The 19,215-nt window shown below is 43.8% G+C and overlaps 1 protein-coding gene across 1 annotated transcript in view; it reads right to left on the bottom strand.

The window, feature by feature from the left end:
* fancl (FA complementation group L) overlaps positions 1-9,493 on the bottom strand; it is a 40,094-nt gene extending 30,601 nt beyond the window's left edge. The window contains exons 1-5 of the mRNA XM_028603134.1: positions 9,130-9,493; positions 7,905-7,963; positions 6,293-6,353; positions 5,702-5,758; positions 3,768-3,865 (exon numbers count right to left, since the gene is read on the bottom strand). Of these exons, the coding sequence (XP_028458935.1) occupies positions 3,768-3,865; positions 5,702-5,758; positions 6,293-6,353; positions 7,905-7,963; positions 9,130-9,216 (362 nt within the window). The 5' untranslated portion in view covers positions 9,217-9,493. The remainder of the gene's footprint in view (positions 1-3,767; positions 3,866-5,701; positions 5,759-6,292; positions 6,354-7,904; positions 7,964-9,129) is intronic.
* Positions 9,494-19,215: the final 9,722 nt, after the last annotated feature.

Raw genomic sequence — 19,215 nt, 5'->3', positions numbered from 1 at the left:
ACGATGACGTTGAGGTCGTGCACTAGTTTGAGTTGTAGTTCCGTAATGGCGGCGGAGAAAGATGCGAGCGAAACCACTCGGTCCGTTGTGGCAACGCTGCCAAATATCCAGTAGTAAAAACAATCTTTGCTGAGTTTTGTGGGTGGCCAGTTTTAAGCTTCTAACAGAAGACCCGCCTTCAAGCAGTCCCTCCAGGATTTTGCGATGTCACGGTCGTGCGTATTCATGCAAATTCAACCAATCACAGCGAATTTGGTGCGACTTGCAATTTTAACCAATCACCTCAACTTTTACGCAAATTTGACCAATAACCTAAAGTCAGTACTTTATCAAACCACATGAATGTGTGTCCCAGGCCAGGTTAGGAAATGAACTAACAATGTAAAGATCTACAAGCCGCTGACACATATGTTCAAATTTGATTTATTCAATAAATTATTATTTTTTGTCTTAAATCCACCAGCCATTTTGATATTATACCAACATTTACAGCATCATGAGCCTTTTTTGTAAGGTTCCTAGGAAATCTCAGCCTAGAGTAATTTTATTCTCCCCAAAACAAGTTTCCTTTTTATTTTTAAAGAACTTTAAAAAAAAAAAAAAAAAAAAAAAAAAAAAGACATTGCAACTTTTATTTGCATTGTTTACAAAAGCTCCCGCAAAATCAGGCATTTTGGGCCGCAACAATCTCAAAAAAAGGCCGCGAAATCCAATCAAGGAAGTTAACACATGTCAATGGAGAGTGGCCAGAGTGGCCAGACTCTCTGTACAAAAGGAAATGTACGAGAGTCTGGTAGGACCAGGCTACCTTTAAGGACCCCCTCAAAAAATCTGATGATGCCCTTTGTGAAATGAATGCATTGAGAGAAAAAAAAAACATTGTTTCTTGCTTGAAATCTTGCACTGAGGCAGTGTATAGAATGTGAAATGTGAGAGTTTTAGCATCCACGCTGGAATAAGGACCCAAATAACCCTAATATTCCGGTTCACTTCAATCCCTCTCTCATGTGCTCTCGCTCACTTGTTTCCCTCGCTTCCCCATCCCTTGTTTCAGCTGAGGGAGAAAAAGATAGAGATCATGTCTGAACCAGACTCCACATTGTTTAGGGACATCCATGTGGACCATTTACGTTTAGACTACTTCTTCTACAACGGACCGAAACAACTGCAGATTTGCAGTAGTTATCCCTAGATTCCACCAGGCGCGTTTTTATTTAAATGAACATTAAATTGACAAAAGCATCCCTTAGGACATTAGAACTGATGTTAGCAATTAATTGTGGTTACACAAAGAAACGGCGATTACTTAAAAAATATTGCAATTAGACAATGATGTAATAATTGCTACAGGCCTAATGAAGACTGACAACAATGCAGCATGCAGGGGACAGCACAGTCTCAGCTGGATTAAACATGATGCAGACTCTAATCAAACTCTCAAACTGTAAGAAACGGGAGGCTTAACTAGCGTGCATGACAGCTCTGGTTAGGCTCGGCCTGGTAACAAGCCAACGCAACCAGCAGTCGACTTCACTCACGTTCACAGCACAATGCTTTAGTTGGGAGGAAGAATCGAGCGTTTGTATTGCATTACATGTGACATATGGGTATCCACTGATAAAATAAACAAAACTTAATCAAGAAGCAGAGCGTGATCCTTTTAAGGGGATGGAGGAATGAAGGGGTGCCGTCAATCCAGGAGTGGGCTTGAGATGGCTACCGGGGTGGCGCCGTTTGAAAAGAGGTCATATAAACGGTTTGCCAGGTTGGATGTCTATACTAGAAAATGGGGAGAGTGCCTGAGCTTTCTGGAGGGCTCCTAGTAGGGCTGCTCGATTACGGAAAAAATAATAGTCACGATTATTTTGGTCAATACTGAAATCACGATTATTTAACACGATTACTCATTAACATTTGGATATAATGGATAGTGTCTAGGGTATAATCTGTTAGTGTCCTTTATCTCACAGAAAGAGTCTTTGGATCAGAATACAATCGGTTTACTACTGAGTCGGTTCAGCTTTACAGATATCACACATAACGTTACACAGCTAATGAACACACACATAACACAATGTGCATCTCACATCACATGTTCACTCACTATGACCACTACTACTGTCATTACGAAACATTGTGCCAAAAATAACAATAATGTCGCCGTCAGCGGGCTTACTTGCTAGCTAACCTTAGGAAAAATCCAGCACATAGACGGTACCATAGAGTAACGTTACGTGAAACAGGTGATTTAACGTCCCTGCTCATTTACATACAGTTTAACAACAAAACTAAATGCTGAGGGAACATATTACTGTTTTTTCATGTTGGTTTTGAGCAGTATGCCTATGCACCCCCACTAAGCTGGAAACAATTTTAAACAGTAAGTGAATACAGCGTGTCGGGGGAATACAATGTTTACTACAGGGGGGGCAAAGGCAAAAGGACCGCAGGGTTAGCTAACGTTGCCTTTTTTTTGCTCACCAAACGCTGCTGCCATCTTTAATGAGTTTGCCGAGTTTTTAAATTCCAGCGGATGATATGCACAACACTTGCCTCCCTGACTGGCTTCGGGAGGGGCGGATGTGCGCGTGCGGATGTGCGCATGTCATTCAGAACACAAGACAAAATAAGAGTGTTCTTGCAAAACAGAACATGGCAAAATAATCGTTTTTTCGTGTTTATAATATTTTGGTGATCGTTGGGAGCCAAAATCAAAATTCAATTAATTGCACAGCCCTAGCTCCTAGGAAGCTTTGTGCGGGGGATAGACCGGCATGATGGGCTTATGGTGCTGTCATTTATGCTCATTATCTCACCATCTATTTGGTTATTATTTTGTTTTGAATATTGTGGTCACTGGGTCATCTTTTCTTGATTTTAGTGTGTGTGTGTGTGGATATGTTCATGTTGCAAATTGTATGTTTTTTGTGTTGTGTTTAAATAAAAATAAAACATTATGCAATTTAATTACAGTGGAGAAATTATGCTTTCCCGTATTCTCTCATTTGCCATATCTACAATGTTATAATTTCGGATTTTCATCTTAAAACGTGGCCATAATGAGATAAACGTATTTAAGAAAAATCCCCCCGCGCTAAAACGTTCAGATTCCCAGTGTTAAGCAACACTTAACCGGCCTTCTGTGATTGGTCATCTGCTCCAGGTCGGCAGGACTGTAGTGTTTTTTTTTTTTCTTAAAGCCACTGCAAAAAAAACGGATGCGCTAGATAAAGCCGTTTTCACACATACAGGCAATTTGCTTCTCGTTCATATTATTTTAACTTCGGGCTGGTATAAGGAGCCGACGTGCCAACACTACGCTCCCACTACGATCAAAGAAACTGGCTACACCGGGCACGAGAGCAGCGCATAGTGCGTCTTCTATTTTTTTACGCAAGGTGTTACACAATATTGGATCATAAAGTGTCATTATTACTTTTAAATTAAACTACCGATACACAGGAAACCACTTAAATGACTGAATGAGCGTACTGGCAGTTTCATTTTGAGATAACAGCTAAATTGATGTTTTCACAGCGCTGTGCAGGCTCCAAGCAAAACTGGAGAATCTACTCCGTTGATCTTCTGTGCTTATTTCGAGGTCAAAGTCAGACTCCGCCGCCATGCTGGCTGCTGCTCTGCACTTGTATACGGATATTGCGAGACACTTTAACTCAGTTAACTCTGTAATATATCAGCCTCTTTTACACTCTTTGACTAAACATCTGGTTTCAGATACAGTGTAAGTGCTCCTAGAAGTCACTTACTTGCCCCACCCAAGGGTCTCCATCTCAGAGATGAGCTGAGAGTAATACTGTGGAGGAGGGATGGAGCGGCACTCCCGATGGCTCTTCAGACCCACTTCCTGCAACGACAGAGAGGAGGATTCTTATTTTTTTATCACCGCTCTGCATCTTTTTCTTTCTTCTAAAAGCAAACAACAAGAATACTAGGGGCGGGGACGATATGCTTTTGTCCCGAGTGGATTCTTTCCGATACATGGGAGCCGATTCGATTTGTATTGCATTTTTCATTTATTGGCGATTCTAGAAGTATCGCGATTCAACGGTATTGTGATTTTCATTTCCAGCACACTTTTGGCAACAATGGAACATGAGACATTTCTAAAAAAGAATAGTTTCCTAAAAAGAATGCCCATCACGTGTCAGTGAGTCTGACATCTAATTGGTAAAGAAGCGCATGACATCCATCCATCCATCCATCCATCTTCGTCCGCTTATCCGGTGTCGGGTCGCGGGGGGAGCAGCTCCAGCAGGGCATGACATTGATTTTCTGAAAATTCTGCTTTCCCTCCGTTTTGCTGGAAACGGATATGATGCAGTCGCCGTCGGCGATACCGTATAAAAAGAAGAAAAAAATTGGTAAATCACTGGTTAAAAGAAGAAAAAAAGATCACGATTTTAGGGAAAAGAATGGATTCTACAAATTGTCAAAAAAAAATTAAAAAAAAAAAAATCACGATACGTACGATTTCCGATTTTGAGGAAAATATCTAATTGCGATTATTTAGAATGATATTGCGACTGCGATATGATTCAGGACATTGAAGTGAATGATCATGTTTGTATCATTATTCTCATTTTCTTAATCTTAAAAAATGTAAATGATTATAGTGTGATTTTGGCAAGGATCTGTACCAAAAAAGGAGGTTCTCTTTAGTCCGTAAGAAAGGATTTGTAGGCCAGGACGTCTCTGCAGCACCACGATACTTCATTCAGAATGGTTTGACACATATTTTGCCTGTAACATATATTGCACCCCTTAGCGATTTGGATTTTGCACTAGTCCATATTTTGCCTGGCTCCGCCCTCCTATGTACTTCCGCTCAATTTTCATTTCCTTTCAGTACTCCGTCTGGGTTTGCGGTATATTCTTGGTTTTTCTCCGACCAAATATTTGGCGGTCCAATCAGCGAACAGAGGAAGCGGCTGAGAACAATGACGTTGAGGTTGTGACGTGCGCTAGTTTGAGTTGTAGTTCCGTAATGGCGGCGGAGAAAGATGCGGTCTGTTGTGGCAACGCGGCTGAATATCCAGAAGTTAAAGCCTGAGCAAGAACAATCTTTGCTGAGTTGTGTTGGGGGCCATGATGTCGTGGCCCTCCTCCCCACGGGGTTCGGGAAAAGTTAGATTTTCCAGCTCGCTCCCTTAGTGGTGAAGGAGACTGCTAAGGCTAACGCAAGCGATGCTAAGATGATACTTGTTGTCGTCTCCCCTCTCGTTAGCCTGATCCTACCAGACAGTAGGTAGGAGGGCGGAGCCAGCCTACCAGAGTGGCTCTGGGCAGATCCAATAGTTTTAAACTTCAACAGAGTACCCGCCTTCAAGGAAGTTAACACTTGTCAATGGAGAGTGGCCAGACTCTCTGTACAAATTAAACGTACGAGAGTCTAGTAGGACCAGGCTAGTCCATATTGCGTTTTCGATAAAATTCCGATTAATTGTGCAGCCCTAACCCCCACCCCTAATAAATACAGAAAAACTCCGGGCCAACAAATCGTATGCCTTTGTTTGGTGGCAAGCACATAGGTTTCTACACTTTTCATTCATCTAACAAAATATACATGTATGCCTCACAATCAAGGCTATTGATAGTGCCTGAAGGTTCCCATTTACTTTCTGTTCATAAAGCAACAGTGTCAAAGTGACCGTGCCAGCCACTGTGTCTTTCTCCTCCTTACCAAGATGGTCTTCAGCTCCAGAATGAAACTGACAAGATCAGCCGACTGCTGCAGCCTCTGTGAGAAGTCAAACAAGAGAGAAGAGACACCCTTGAATGGGAGGATAATGAAGTGACAGTGTTCTTTTCTTCCTCTAGCCAGCCATTCAAATCAAACACAGTGTTTGTGATTAATGGGGGCTGCCACCGGCTTTAATAATTAATGATAGCTTAAAGGCTGTGAAAATAATGAACTTTGCAGCCCGGGGTGAAATATCAATCTCATCCAAATAACCCTGAGGGGCAGCATAACAAATAGGGACATTTTCCAGGCGATGTTAATTAAACAGTGGAAAATATTTTTTCTCTGCCTTCTGAGTGAGGCGAGCATGACACCGAGTGCAAGAAGGATACCAGGGGCGCGATGCAGAGAACACAAAAAAAGAGCTAAAAATGACTTGACACAAAAAATATATAAAACACAGAACAATCATCAACCTGATCTCAATTAAGAGCTGGCAGACACAACACGATAAAAATAAATAGTAGGATACCATTTTTCCCGCAAAATACAATTGTGTTGTATTTCCTTGGGGATCCATGTGGAGCTTACCTGCTTCACTATGTGCTCATACCCATGCAATAGGTGTTTTAACTGCCAACAGCAGTGCAGCCTACGAGAAACAAATGAAGAGTTACACAAACAACCAAAACAGGAAACAAAACACATTTTCTGTTGATGCAGTCAGTGGCATACTCCTCCATACTTGCTTGGGATTTAGAATGTCAATTTGTAGAGCTGCAAAGATTAGTCAACTAATCGACTGTGACAGTAAACTGAATATCAGTGAGTTGTGGACAAAACAAGACGTCATCTTGGGCTTTGGATCGACATTTTATAGGCCAGACACCTTGACAGATTAATCAACCATGAAATAGTCTTTAATTGCAGGCCTATACATTTGTAAAATCAGCTGATTTCTGACAGCATCAATATTAGGGTTGGGCATTGAGAACCGATTCCTTCTTGGAATTAGGGCTGCAACTATCAATTATTTTAGTAGTAGAATATTCTATCAATTATTCCATTGATTAATCGAGTAATCGGATAAGAAATACTTAGTAAACAGCAATAGTAAATATTTATTATTGCTGTTTACTAAAAAAAAGAAACCTGTCGCTTGTATATATATACAAAAGACAGGTTTCCTTTTTTAGAAAAAGCAACATTTTTTATTGCCAAATTCCAAGACCCTTAAAAAAAAAAAAAAAAAGAAATACACATTACAATAGTACATTTTTGGTGGCCCAAATGTTAATATTTTTCACCCCATTCCCCTTCTTTCCTCTGTCTCTTTGCACTGGATATGCAAAAGAGCTGTTCACTGACCAGAGGGTAAATGTGACTGTATGAAGCTTACAGCAGGGCTATTCAATTTTACTACACTGTTCTCGGGGCCACATTTTCAGAAGCCTAATACACAGTGAGGAGCGTAGATATATCTATGGTGAGGAGCAGAGTGATAGTATGGCTCTGGTGAGGAGAAAGAATAAAGAATGCATGATGATGTCATTCACGTGCATATTAAGTAGCCATGCTGGGGGGAGGAGCCGGTTTGTCTCCGGCAGCAGCTAAGTTTCCAAAGATTAGTAGCAAACTAATAAACAGTTAGACTACAAACCGACAGCTTTCGTTTTAGCTTGTTGGTAAAACATCGCTATTAGCAGAGTAGCATGCTGTAGGCTAGTTGTGTAAAACATTGCTATTAGCAGAGTAGCATGTTGTAGGCTAGTTTTGTAAACAGCGCGGTGGACGAGAGCAGCAGACGTTAGCTACCTTGTGTCGGGTTGGCTCCGTGGAATGGATGAGTACACTGGACGTTTGTTACAGAGGTGATGTAGCAGCATGTTTGCAGCTTAAAATGATCCCAAACTTTCTGTCGTTTTCTCTCGCCTGTCAGTAAGCCGTACAACCTTAATTACATTGATTTAACGAAGCTTTGAGGCAAAGAATTTTGCTTCGAGGATTTCTTGTAATCAAATTTTTCAATTTTCAAAACTTTCCTCTTATTTGTGAAATAAGCATGTGACCCGTTTCAACTCCACCCCTCAAAGAATTGGAATCGAGAATAGATAAGCTATAAGAGAATAAGATAGACAACCCTACTCAATATGCCCGGGATAGGTGGCAACCTGTAACGAGAAGATGAGATGACAGTTTATACCTGGCCCGTTTAAATTGGCGATCTGGTGGGAGTAGTATTCTCAATCTGAAGTCCCGTTCCTGTAAGAATCATAGCATGGATGTAAATAACATGAAAGGCATAAAACATTTTTAAAAGGGCGCTATGTAGTTTTGGCTATTTCTTCAGTGTTTTCTCGCTTTTTGCTCGCAGGTTTCTCTATAATGCTTCCCCTACAGCTTCGGAATAGATATAACTGCTGACTCCTCGCTCGGTCAGTCTGCCGTTTCCTCTTTCTCTGTTCCTCCGACAATGCTTTCCTAGCTTTCTGATTCTTTTTTGGTGTCTAAGCCATGACGATAGTGTGAAAAACTCCATCGCTACCTTGTTCTTATAGCTAGCCGGTTCTTGTATGTGTGCAGTGCCGTGAAGTTATTCATTACATCGCAAGACCTGATATCACGCCATACTTCCTGGCGCTGGGGCCGCCGGCTCGCCGGCCCAAAGTTGCAAGGGTGGTTTTTCCGCTCTAGAGGGAAGCGAGACGACCACCATTCAACCCGAAAAAATAACTTCGAAGCTATTCAGTTAAGGTAAATTAAGCTAAAATAAAAAATAAAAAAAACTGACCTAACTTCACCAATGCAGTCACAAGTGCAAATGTCAGCCAGCTGCATTATGTAGCTAATTAATTGTTAATGAAATGTTTTAAAAGTTGGTATATGAACTATAATAAAAAGAATACAATGGAAAATGTAACCTACCCTAAATGGGCAATGTATCTCGGGATAGACAGAGTGTAACTTAGAAACTAAAGATCATATTTTTCGAAAAAAACAAACATGAACGTGTCATTTTAGTCTAGATACATTACAAAATAGCAATGAATAATTTTACCATGAAATGTATTTATGCTTGCCCCTTTAAGGGTTAATAACCTCTAAAAGTGACTCAGAAGTGGCCTGCCGAACTCCACTGAGAAATGTAACAATATAAAGGAGGTTGTGTTACCGTAGCGGTGCGTTGTAACGTCAATGTGTGCAATTCGATCATAAAACAGTTGACAAAAACATTTGTTTCTTAAGTTCCCGAGAATTACAAGTATGCCGAATTTACCAGCGGTTCATAGACAATCGTGACATGTCTGCAGTTGTATTCTACCAATCATGTAAATGTGTCGATATGGCGAGGGATTATTAAATCGACTTCTTTTTTTAATGTAGTTTGGTGAATCGTGGAAAAACAGCCCACTCACACATTAACTTACCTGGACTGTGATGAATCCGTCGTAGATAGTTTTCTCCTTGTTGAGGGGTAAAAGCAGTGGGTTGTCTCTTACCAATGGACTCTCCATCGCACTAATCTTAACGTCAATTAGTCAAGTTAAGCCAGCTGTCAAACCAGGAGGACTGCTTCCTTAGCTAACGTTAGCAAGCCTGACAGGACAGACTAGCAGCGCTTTTAATAATTCTTTTTTTTTTTAATAACTCGGCTGCCTGAACCACACATTTGAACTTAGATACGTCAATTAAAGCTGTTAAATCACAAGAAGTCACTCGGTTTTAGACACGACAACAGTCAGGACAAAGTCGATGTTGAAACTCCCCGCATCCCGCCATGAAAAAACAAAACCGCTGACGTCACGCGGCTGCCTTCAGCGACTTATAAAAATATCGGAAATCTGACAAGGCACTTGGTTGGTGTGACGGATGAATGAATTTACTTTCGCGTCATTTGGTTGTATATTCATTGTTTAACGTTGACCGTTGCAGTGGATACAAGGCCCATCCAGTCGTTATTTGTAATAACCATAATCACTTCAATTCAGTCTCTGATTTAAAGTTTCCAAAGAAATACCGTGTTACTAACATAGGCATTTGAACGTTGCATTATCTGTAACACAGACATAGCTGAAAAAAAATAACTTTTAGAGAGCAGTTGACAGTCAATATTTGGAACTTCTAAAGCTCCCTTTACCCTTCTTTCTTTTCTGTAGGCTACTAGACATTCTTTTTTTCTACTGGTCTTTCATCGTCTCCTGCTCAGATTATAACTGTGTGGGAAGATACCTTATATACTCTCTATGGAAGATACCCAGGTTGTTCCTGAAAGAGAGAATTTGGGACTGTGACTTAAAACTGACTGGAATATGAATAACCACAGAACAGTCAAATTATTCTACTAAAATATGCCATGAAAAGTGATATCAGGTAAAAAGCAGAGTGAGCTCACTTGTGGCCCAAAGCTAGGAAATTGCAATAAAATTAATAGGATGAAGCCATTTTTCCTTATGACATAAGGCTATAGATTTATGCAAATTCACCATAGTTGAGTTGTTTTAGGTGTCATCTTCAGTTTATGAATGTCTCTCATTACATTTCTTTGCCACTTCTGTCTCACTTTCACTTTTCTTTTTGGAATTATGTCGTAATAAAGTTGAAAGTTAAATAACATACTTATTTAGTAGGCCTATGTGGCAGACATGGAGAATGATTCCACTCCTTATAAAGTGGTAGTATTTTCAATTGCATTAATTAACACAAGTAAGTAAGTAGCAATTTTCACAAACAGGAATCACAAAGTGCTTCACAATAAGATGACCTTTCATTTCTGGGATTGCACCGGTGCCGCTGAAAATTTCGCCAGATGTCCCTCATTTTTGGCCGGATGACCGTCACCTTCCCCTTCCTTTGTGTTGGTTCTAACCTCCGGTGGATTTGTGAGGACTAGGGTTAACTTCTCCTCAGATCTCTGCAGGGTAAATCCAGACAGCTAGCTAGACTATCTGTCCAATCTGAGTTTTCTGTTGCACGACTAAAACAACTTTTGAACGTACACGCGTTCCACCAAAACAAGTTCCTTCCTGAGACTATTTTGCAGAGGCACCGTTGCTCCGTCCGGCGCTAAAGACGATTGTGATTGGTTTAAAGAAATGCCAATAAACCAGAGCACGTTTTCCTACCATCTAGAAGTGCTGTGTGGACAGGCCAGACTGCCACTTTACCGGCTTTCCCAGAACTCTCATGGGACTGCTCTGACGCTACCCGGTCAGCGTACGCCCCCAACCACCAGCAGTCCTATGAAGGAACCTGCCTGGCTGTCTTCACAGGGACCCGTGGAGGCCGTGGACGGAGGAAGGGACGACATGGCCCTCAGCGCCATGTCCCTAGTCAGTCTCTCATTGGACCCAAACCCAAGCTGCCCAGCGGACCTGAGCCCAAGCTGCCCAGCGGACCTGAGCCCAAGCTGCCCAGCGGACCTGAGCCTGACCTAACCTGGGTACCTGAGCCTGGGCCAACCTGTGTCCCAGAGTCGCTGCTCTCCTGACCCCGGGCCGACGTGCGCCTCTCCTGACTCTGAGCTGACGTGCAGCTCTCCTTACCCTGGGTTGATGTTCCGCGGCCTTCCCGAGCCCAGGCTAGCTAGCAATTACCCCGAGCCCCGGCTAGCCAGCATCCTCCCTGACTCTAGGCTAGCTAGCAGCTCCCCTGAGTCCCAGCTAGCTAGCAGCTCCCCTGAACCCAGGCTAGCTAGCAGCCCCCCTTATTCTCAGCTGGCTGACAGCCTCTCTAGTGTCCCCGAGCTCTCTAGTGTCCCCGAGCTCTCCAGCATCCCCAAGCCTTCTTGTGTCCCAGAGCCCTCTAGTGTCCCAGAGCCCTCTAGTGTCCCTAGTGTCCCAGAGTCCTCTAGTGTTCCCGAGCTCTCTAGTGTCCCCGAGCTCTCTAGTATCCCCGAGTTTCTTAGAGTCCCAGAGTTACTTGAGTCCCGGCCGTGTAACGGCCCCCTAGAGTTACTTGAGTCCCGGCCGTGTAGTGGCCCCCTAGAGTTCCTTGAGTCCCGGGCATGTAGCGGTTCCCTAGAATCCCAGCTAGCTAGCAGCTCCCCTGAGTCTAGGCTAGCTAGCGACTCCCCTGAGTCTAGGCTAGTTAGCAGCTTCTTTGAACCCCTACTCGCTAGCAACCTCCCTAATCCTCGGCTGGCTAGCAGCCTCTCTGATTCCCTGCTGGCTGGCAGCCCCCCTGATTCCCTGCTAGCCGGCAGCCTCTCTGGTGTCTGCGAGCTGCCCAGTGTCCCAGCTCTTCCTAGAGTCCCCGAGTTTGCCAGAGTCCCTGAGTTTGCTAGTGTTCCCAGGTGGTCCTGTGTCTCAGAATCCTAGCTGGCTAGCAGACACGAAGAGCCTCGGCTGGCTAGCAGCATCCCTGCTTCCTGGCTGGCTAGCGGCCCTCCAGAACCTTGGCCGGCTAGCGGTATCTCGGCACCCCGGCTGGCTAGCGGCCTCCCTGATCTGCCGCTGACGTGCAGCCGCCCAGACCCACCGCTGACGTGCAGCCGCCCAGATTCTCCGCTGACGTGCAGCCGCCCAGACCCGCCGCTGACGTGCAGCTGTCCAGAGTCTTCCAATCGTCCAGAGTCTGCGTCGCCCGACCTCCCCGACCTCCCTGAGTCTGCGTCGCCCGACCTCCCCGACCTCCCTGAGTCTACGTCGCCCGACCTCCCCGACCTCCCAGAGTCTGCGTCGCCCGACCTCTCAGAGTGTGCGTCGACCGCTCTCCCAGAGTGTTTGTTTAAGGGTTTCAGTGCCCAAGTGACTTTGCCGGTCTACGGCGCCCCAGAGACTGCCCCGGTGGCTTTGCTGGTCACCGGCGCCACAGAGACTGCCCCGGTGGCGTTGCCGGTCTCCGACGCCACAGAGACCGCCCCTGAGACTTTGCCTTTGTCCTACTACCCAGAGACTTTGCCTTTGTTGGCGGTCCGGCCGACTCCTGTTCCTGCTACCTTGTTGGCGGACACTGGTTCAGCTGACCCGTCGCCTGGCTCCAGCCCCGCTGACCCGTCGCCTGGCTCCAGCTTAGCTGACCCGTCGCCTGGCTCCAGCTTAGCTGACCCGTTGCTTGCCCGGCCCTCGGAGGGTTTTAGCCTTCACCAGCCTGCCAAGTCTCCTGAGGGGTTCAGCCTGGGCCATCCTGTTCGGCCTCCTGAAGGGATCCGCCTTCGCCGCCGGCCTCCAGAGGGGCATCGCCTTCACCGCCGGCCTCCAGAGGGGCATCGCCTTCGCCGCCGGCCTCCAAAGGGGCATCGCCTTGCCCCGAGTGACTCTAGTGCCTTCCTCGCCCCTCCGGGGTTGATTTATTTTGACTTTTTGGGTCGTCCCTCCTCTGGGCCCCTTCCGCCCTCCCTGGTTTGTCTTTTGCTCATTTGTTGTTTTTTGGACATCTGGGATTTTTGTCTTGTCTTGTTGGTTTTACTTCCTGTCTTGTGTTTTCCCGCCTTTTTTGATTACTCTGCCCAGCCTAATGTGTTTCACCTGTTTCCCAGCCCTTGTGTCGCCTGTCTTGTGTTATCTCATTACCCTCTGTATTTAGTCTTGGTGTTCCCCTTGTCCAGTGTCAGATCATTGTTCATATTTTTCTGTGTGTGCCTGTCGTGTCTCCCGGTGTTAGTTCTTGTCTGTTTTTTTTTGCTCCATGGATTTCCTTTTGTTTAATTTTTTTGTATTTTTTTTTCCTGCTGCGCTCAGGACTTCCTTGGTTTCTTTTTGTGTTTCATCATTAAATCCTCGTTTTCAACTTACTCCTGCCTGCTCGCTGCATTTTGGGTCCCCCTTTCCCTGCTACACCCTTAACAATATCAGATTCCAGCGCGAACCGTATGTGGTTTCGAACTGGCCCGCATGCGCAAAATAACAATGACATCAGACGCAGCACACTGTTGCACTAAAGTTAGGGAGGTTATGGAGGAAGTAAGCATTTTCGCTTTTATTTCAAAATGTTTGTGTAATGGCAGCCGTAACATTAATGAGCAGGTGCTGAGGAGAAGAATGAAGACACTGCAGCCCTGTTCTCCTGTGTCTCCGTTCTTCCATTTCGTTTGTTGTTTTTTCCAAAACAGAGCGGTTACGGTATGATCCTTCTTGTTTGGAATGAACTGAAGTATCTCCCCATACACTAATTAGGTCTAACACCTCCCTCTCCCTCCACTGACTTGCTCCATCACATTGATCTCCATGTTGTAGGCCTAGTCAAGTTTTTGATGTTACTGTCTGTGTCTAGGGCTAACTCCCGCCAGCGCATAACTGACAAACGTCGATGTCGATTGACGTAAAAGTCGCATCAAATCCGCTTTGGTTGTTCACATCAGACCTGGGTCTGATTCAGGACTACATATCGAAGGAGTCTGGGTCAAGATTTGAGTGTTCGGATGGATACCAAGAACCAAGCCTGTTGGGTCCGTTTCAGACAGATATTTAGACATGGTTCGGGCTCTGTCACATCAGTGCAATAAGGCATTGAACATTTTAAATTTAAAAAAGCTTATGTAGGTGCGCGCCTGTGTTAAAGTGCGCTTGTTTCCCCGTGTGCGTTGATGCGCTCATCTGTTGACATTTCCGAATGCCTTCCTACAGTTGCTTAATAAAAGCGGGCTTTCCACACAAACAAACGTACATGTGTCATTAGTATGAGAGAAAACATGAGATTTTAACTGGGTCGGGCTCGGACAGAAATATCTTAATGCCTGTCAGGCTCGGGCCAGGCTCAGTTCCTGCTCTGTGGGACGCGGGCCGGGCTCGTACAGAAAATGCGTCCCGATCCGCACTCTAGTTCACACTGCTTCTGAAGAAATCTGACCTGGTCACTTGACCCCCAAAAAAATCTAGATTTGGGCCACATTTGCCTGCAGTCGTAGCCTTAGTCTGAAAGGGATATGCCACCGTTTGTTGAAATAGGGCTTATCACGGTCTCCCCAACACATTGTTTGTGCATGCATTGTTTTAGTCCGGTGCAACACCGGCAGCGCCGCCGCTAGTTAGCTTACTGTAGTGAATAGAATCCTATGTTGCCGGTTAGCATGTTGTGAGTAAAAGTGAGCCAACAAAAGACAAAAAAACAAACTAATTACTTGCACTGAGACAAAAAAATGCGTTGGCCCACCTATCTACAGCCAGGGTAGACTGTGATAAGCCCTATTTCAACAAATGGTGGCGTATTCCTTTAACTAGTGGGTTTGTGTTTGGGCCAAAGATAACCTCTGTTTTCACAAAAACGTAACCAAAATGCCATTAGGTGATTTGAACAGGGGGGAAACCAATCAAATGGACACCTTGTGATTCTGGCTCCCGCTTTTTCGTCCGGTTGCTAACTTGCATCCATCCAGCTAATGTCATCCTTAACCATTTAAGCATATACAATGTCAGCATATGGCAAATGGAACTATGGAGATATAGCAAATTCCCATTCTAATCCAATCCGAAACATGATAACAACAAAAGCGCACACTTGTCCTTCAGTTTTCCCTTTCGAGGAAACCGTATTCACTCGTGGAGCTGTGAGGAGAGAATAGGAATGTGTGATTATACTGTACAGAGCTGGTGAGGGGAGTGTGTCAATGCGTGCACACTGTGCCTGGAGAGATTGATGTTTTTGTCACCCACCTGCTTCAAAGCTGTAAAAAAAAAAAATAAGCGGATGCAAATAGAGAAACCTAGCCAGGCAGGCTCACAAACAAAAGAGGGGGAAGCTCACTGCCTCTCTTTGCACATCTCTTTTTTTTTTTTTTTTTTTTTTTTTGGAGGAATATCTGAGGTTTCTGTTGTGACGCACACTGGGCTCAGATGAACACTAAATCTGAGTCTCATGTCTGGGAGAGGGTAAGTGCTGAATGCCTTTTTGTTGGTTCTCTTAGGGAAATGGGAACAATTTAAGGCTTTTTGTTGTTGTTTTTTTAATACGATGCATCAGTACAGTGGCAGTGGGAGAAGGAAGCAGCAGCGCTCTTCCCTCCCTCTTTTCTCTCTCTCTCTCTCTCTCTCTCTCTCTCTCTCTCTCTCTGTCTTTCTCTCCGGCTCCCTCTCTCGTTCTTGTCACGGAGAGCAAAAAAAAGTCTGCAGGCTTTGCAGCACGGCCGGCTTTAATGGCATTCCAGTTTGCAAAAAAAACCAAAAAAAACAAGGGCGTCAAAATGTAGCAGCAGAGGATAGCGGAGGGGCAGATGCACATAGGCGGTGAGCTCTCTGTCGTCTCCTGTCTCTGTCTGCCTTTTCCTTCTCTCTCTCTCTCTCTCTCCATCTGACCGCTCTCCCTTCTTTCCGCTCTGCCTCCAGCGCCGGGCTCTCCGTCTGGGAGAGGAATGATCTATGGTGCTTTGTTTATCACTGGCCATGGTCACTTCTCTGGAATGCAATTGGCTGGAACTACAGCGTGTGGGTCCTGCACCCTGCGTCTCTCTCTCTCTCTCTCTCTCTCTCTCTCTCTCTCTCTCTCTCTCTCTCTGTCTCCTTCTCTCTCTCCTTTTCTGTCTTTGAACAAGACATGGGCAGGGGTGCCTTGTCCGATGTGCCTTTTTTTTTTTTTTATCTCTCTCTCTCTCTCTCTCTCTCTCTCTCTCTCTCTGTTTTTTCCCCTCTTTCTTTCTTTGTGGCGTTTTGCATGTATCTGAATGATAATGGGCCATATCGTTCCCTGGACCTGTGATTGACTGAATGGCTTGACAGCAAAAATGTGTCAAAAATCATACATGATAATTTGTGCATGCCCAGTTGTAGATTATCTTGTGTTTTGTCCTTTGTGAGCACCATTTTGGTTGTTTATTTTGTGTGTGTGTGTGTGTTTTATGTTTAATCTGAATAATGTACCGCATGATTTCTAACCACACTGGGAGGGTTTGCAGTTTTCATTCTCATTTCTGAAGATGAAGATGAAGAGATGAATTTCCACCAGTCAGATATTTTAGACTAATAGACAAAGCGTCCTCTATTTAAATTTGTATGGGGGAAACCTCTGTAATATGTCAGCCTGTTACAAACACACACGCATTTGATATAGCCTATTTTCTCTCTGACAAAAATGCTCTCTCTTACCAAAGTCTTAGATGTTGAACACAAATTTGTAACATTTTCTTTCTTTCTTTCTTTATTTCTTTCTTTCTTTCTTTCTATACCTGCTACATTGCATACAGGATTAACTAATATACTGTATGAACACAGTAAAAAATAATCCCATTTGTAGCCTTTACTGTACATATTATCACATTAGAAGTTTCTCTTTATTCAGGATCCATTTCAACTCTTTTTTAAGGCGTGACTGATGCATGCATCAGTGTGTGTGTGTGTAAGTGTGTGTGTGTGTTTGTCATGAGCTGAAAGCATGACGCACGCTTATTAGCTGGCACACACACTGACGTGACAACATGCTAATTCTTCCTTTATATGCGTTATAGAATACCATGTCTTGCTACAATGACAAATTAAGTGAAGCAGGCACCAACTCTCACTTGTCTCTCCAAATATGTTCACAAGTGAATGTGTGTGTGTGTCTGTGTGTGTGTGCGTGCATGTGTGCGTGATTGTGTGTGTGTGTGTGTGTGTGTGTATGTGTGCGTTTCCATATAAGTGGGAGTGCGGTGTGTGAAGTCTTAGCCGTGGATTAAAGGCCTCACAGATAGGCTTGTATCCAGACTGCTGTCTGACATGACTTGATGGGATTACAGGAGGCGGTGTCTGTCCTGCCACCCACACCCCAGCCCATCCCTCAATGGGTGGAGGAAACACTGTGGAACTGGGGGTCACTGTGTGTGTGTGTGAGTGTGTGTGTGTGTGAAAGCAGCCGTGGATTGCTCTATCTCTTATTACTATGCACATTCCTCTGACTAGACCTGGTTAGTCTCCAGGTGATGTTTGCTATGAGTGCTTATAGGCAGTTAGTACTGCATGCATAGTGTTCATATTCGTTCATCATTTGCCACTCTCTGTTATCATACGTAGAGCGGCAAAGACAAATCGATTAGTTGGCAAAAATAAATATTTTTTTCCCCAGCTATATACTGACTGTGTTTACATGCATGCACAACCATAGTAATTCTAATGTGCAATTCTTCAAATGATATTCCCTCAAAATGTTTCGCAACCGATTTTCTGAGAAAATTTAGTGTGTGGGTGTGTGTGTGTGTCTGTGTTTGTCTGTGTGTGCGCATCTTTACACAATGAGATCTTACATACAAAAACTAAATCATTTTTTCCAAGTATACACTGACTATGCATGCACAGAAAGAGTGTGATGTTAAAACCAATCAGCAATTCTTCAAATGATATTCCCTCAAAATGTTTCGCAACAGATTTTCTGAGAAAATTGAGTGTGTGTGTGTGTGTGTGTGTGTGTGAGTGTGTGTTTAAAGCAGCCATGGATTGCTCTATCTCTTATTACTATGCACATTCCTCTGACTAGACCTGGTTAGTCTCCAGGTGATGTTTGCTATGAATGCTTATAGGCAGCTAGTACTGTAGGCATAGGCGTCATTTACAATTTTGATTAATTGTTCAGTTGTTTTGTCAACCAAATATGGCAATATTGTTCCAGCCTCTTGCTTCGATGACTTTATATATTTTGTTAAGTGGAATACTTTTGTGGGTTATGGACTGTTTGTCAGGACAAGATATTTAAAGACATCACCTGGGGCTATAAGAACTTGTGACAAGCATTTTTCATTTTTTTGGACATTTTATTGACAAATGGATAAATTGAAAAAAATCAACAGATCCATGGATAGGGAAATTAATACTGTAGTTATAGCTGTAGCCTTCATTTGGAATCTAATTGTTTACAGTCACATATATAGCCTATCAGTCTGGGCCTAACGTGTGTGTGTTTAATATTGCGTTTGGTGTGTTGATGTGGCAGCTCTGTGAGGGAACGCAAAGCATGTTTAAGAAGATCAGTACAGGTAGCACTGGAGTTTTCTGGGGAAAAAAACACACTGGGCCCTATTTTTAACGATCTGAGCGCGTGGTGTGAAGCGCCCAGCGCAGGTGCGTTTAGGGCGTGTAGTGTACGAATCCACTTTTTCTAGTTTAATGTTGGAAATAAGGGTCCGTGCGCCATGGGCGTGGTTCAAAAGGCTTGTACTCAGTGTCTTAACCCTTGTGTTTTCCTCGGGTCGATTTTGACCCATTTTCAAAGTTTTTTATATCAGAAATATGGGTTTCTTTCAACCAAATTCCTCAAAAATAATTCTTTAAATGCTTTCAAAACAGCATCCTGACTAAACTTTGACATAAACCAGTCTGCGATCCACTCAACATCCTCTGATCTTAACTATCAGTCGGAATCATTCATAATTTCTGCTTTTTTTTGGTTATAATGTCATATATATTAAGTTTATTGACCATGAATTAAAAAAAGGTTTTAAAAAAAGTGACAAAAACTTTTAAAAAGTGTCGAAAAGACACAACAAAAAGTTTTGACCTTAGTAGGACAACAAGTTCATGGTCGACAGGAAGACAACACAAGGGGGAATTAATCATAGGTTTGTGTTTTTGGGCGTAACATGCTATTAACCAATCAGAGGGTGATCTCCCATTCCC

This window comes from Perca flavescens, chromosome 17, assembly GCF_004354835.1.
Source record: "Perca flavescens isolate YP-PL-M2 chromosome 17, PFLA_1.0, whole genome shotgun sequence".
NCBI lineage: Eukaryota > Metazoa > Chordata > Actinopteri > Perciformes > Percidae > Perca > Perca flavescens.
This window is presented reverse-complemented; position numbering and strand designations above follow the sequence as displayed.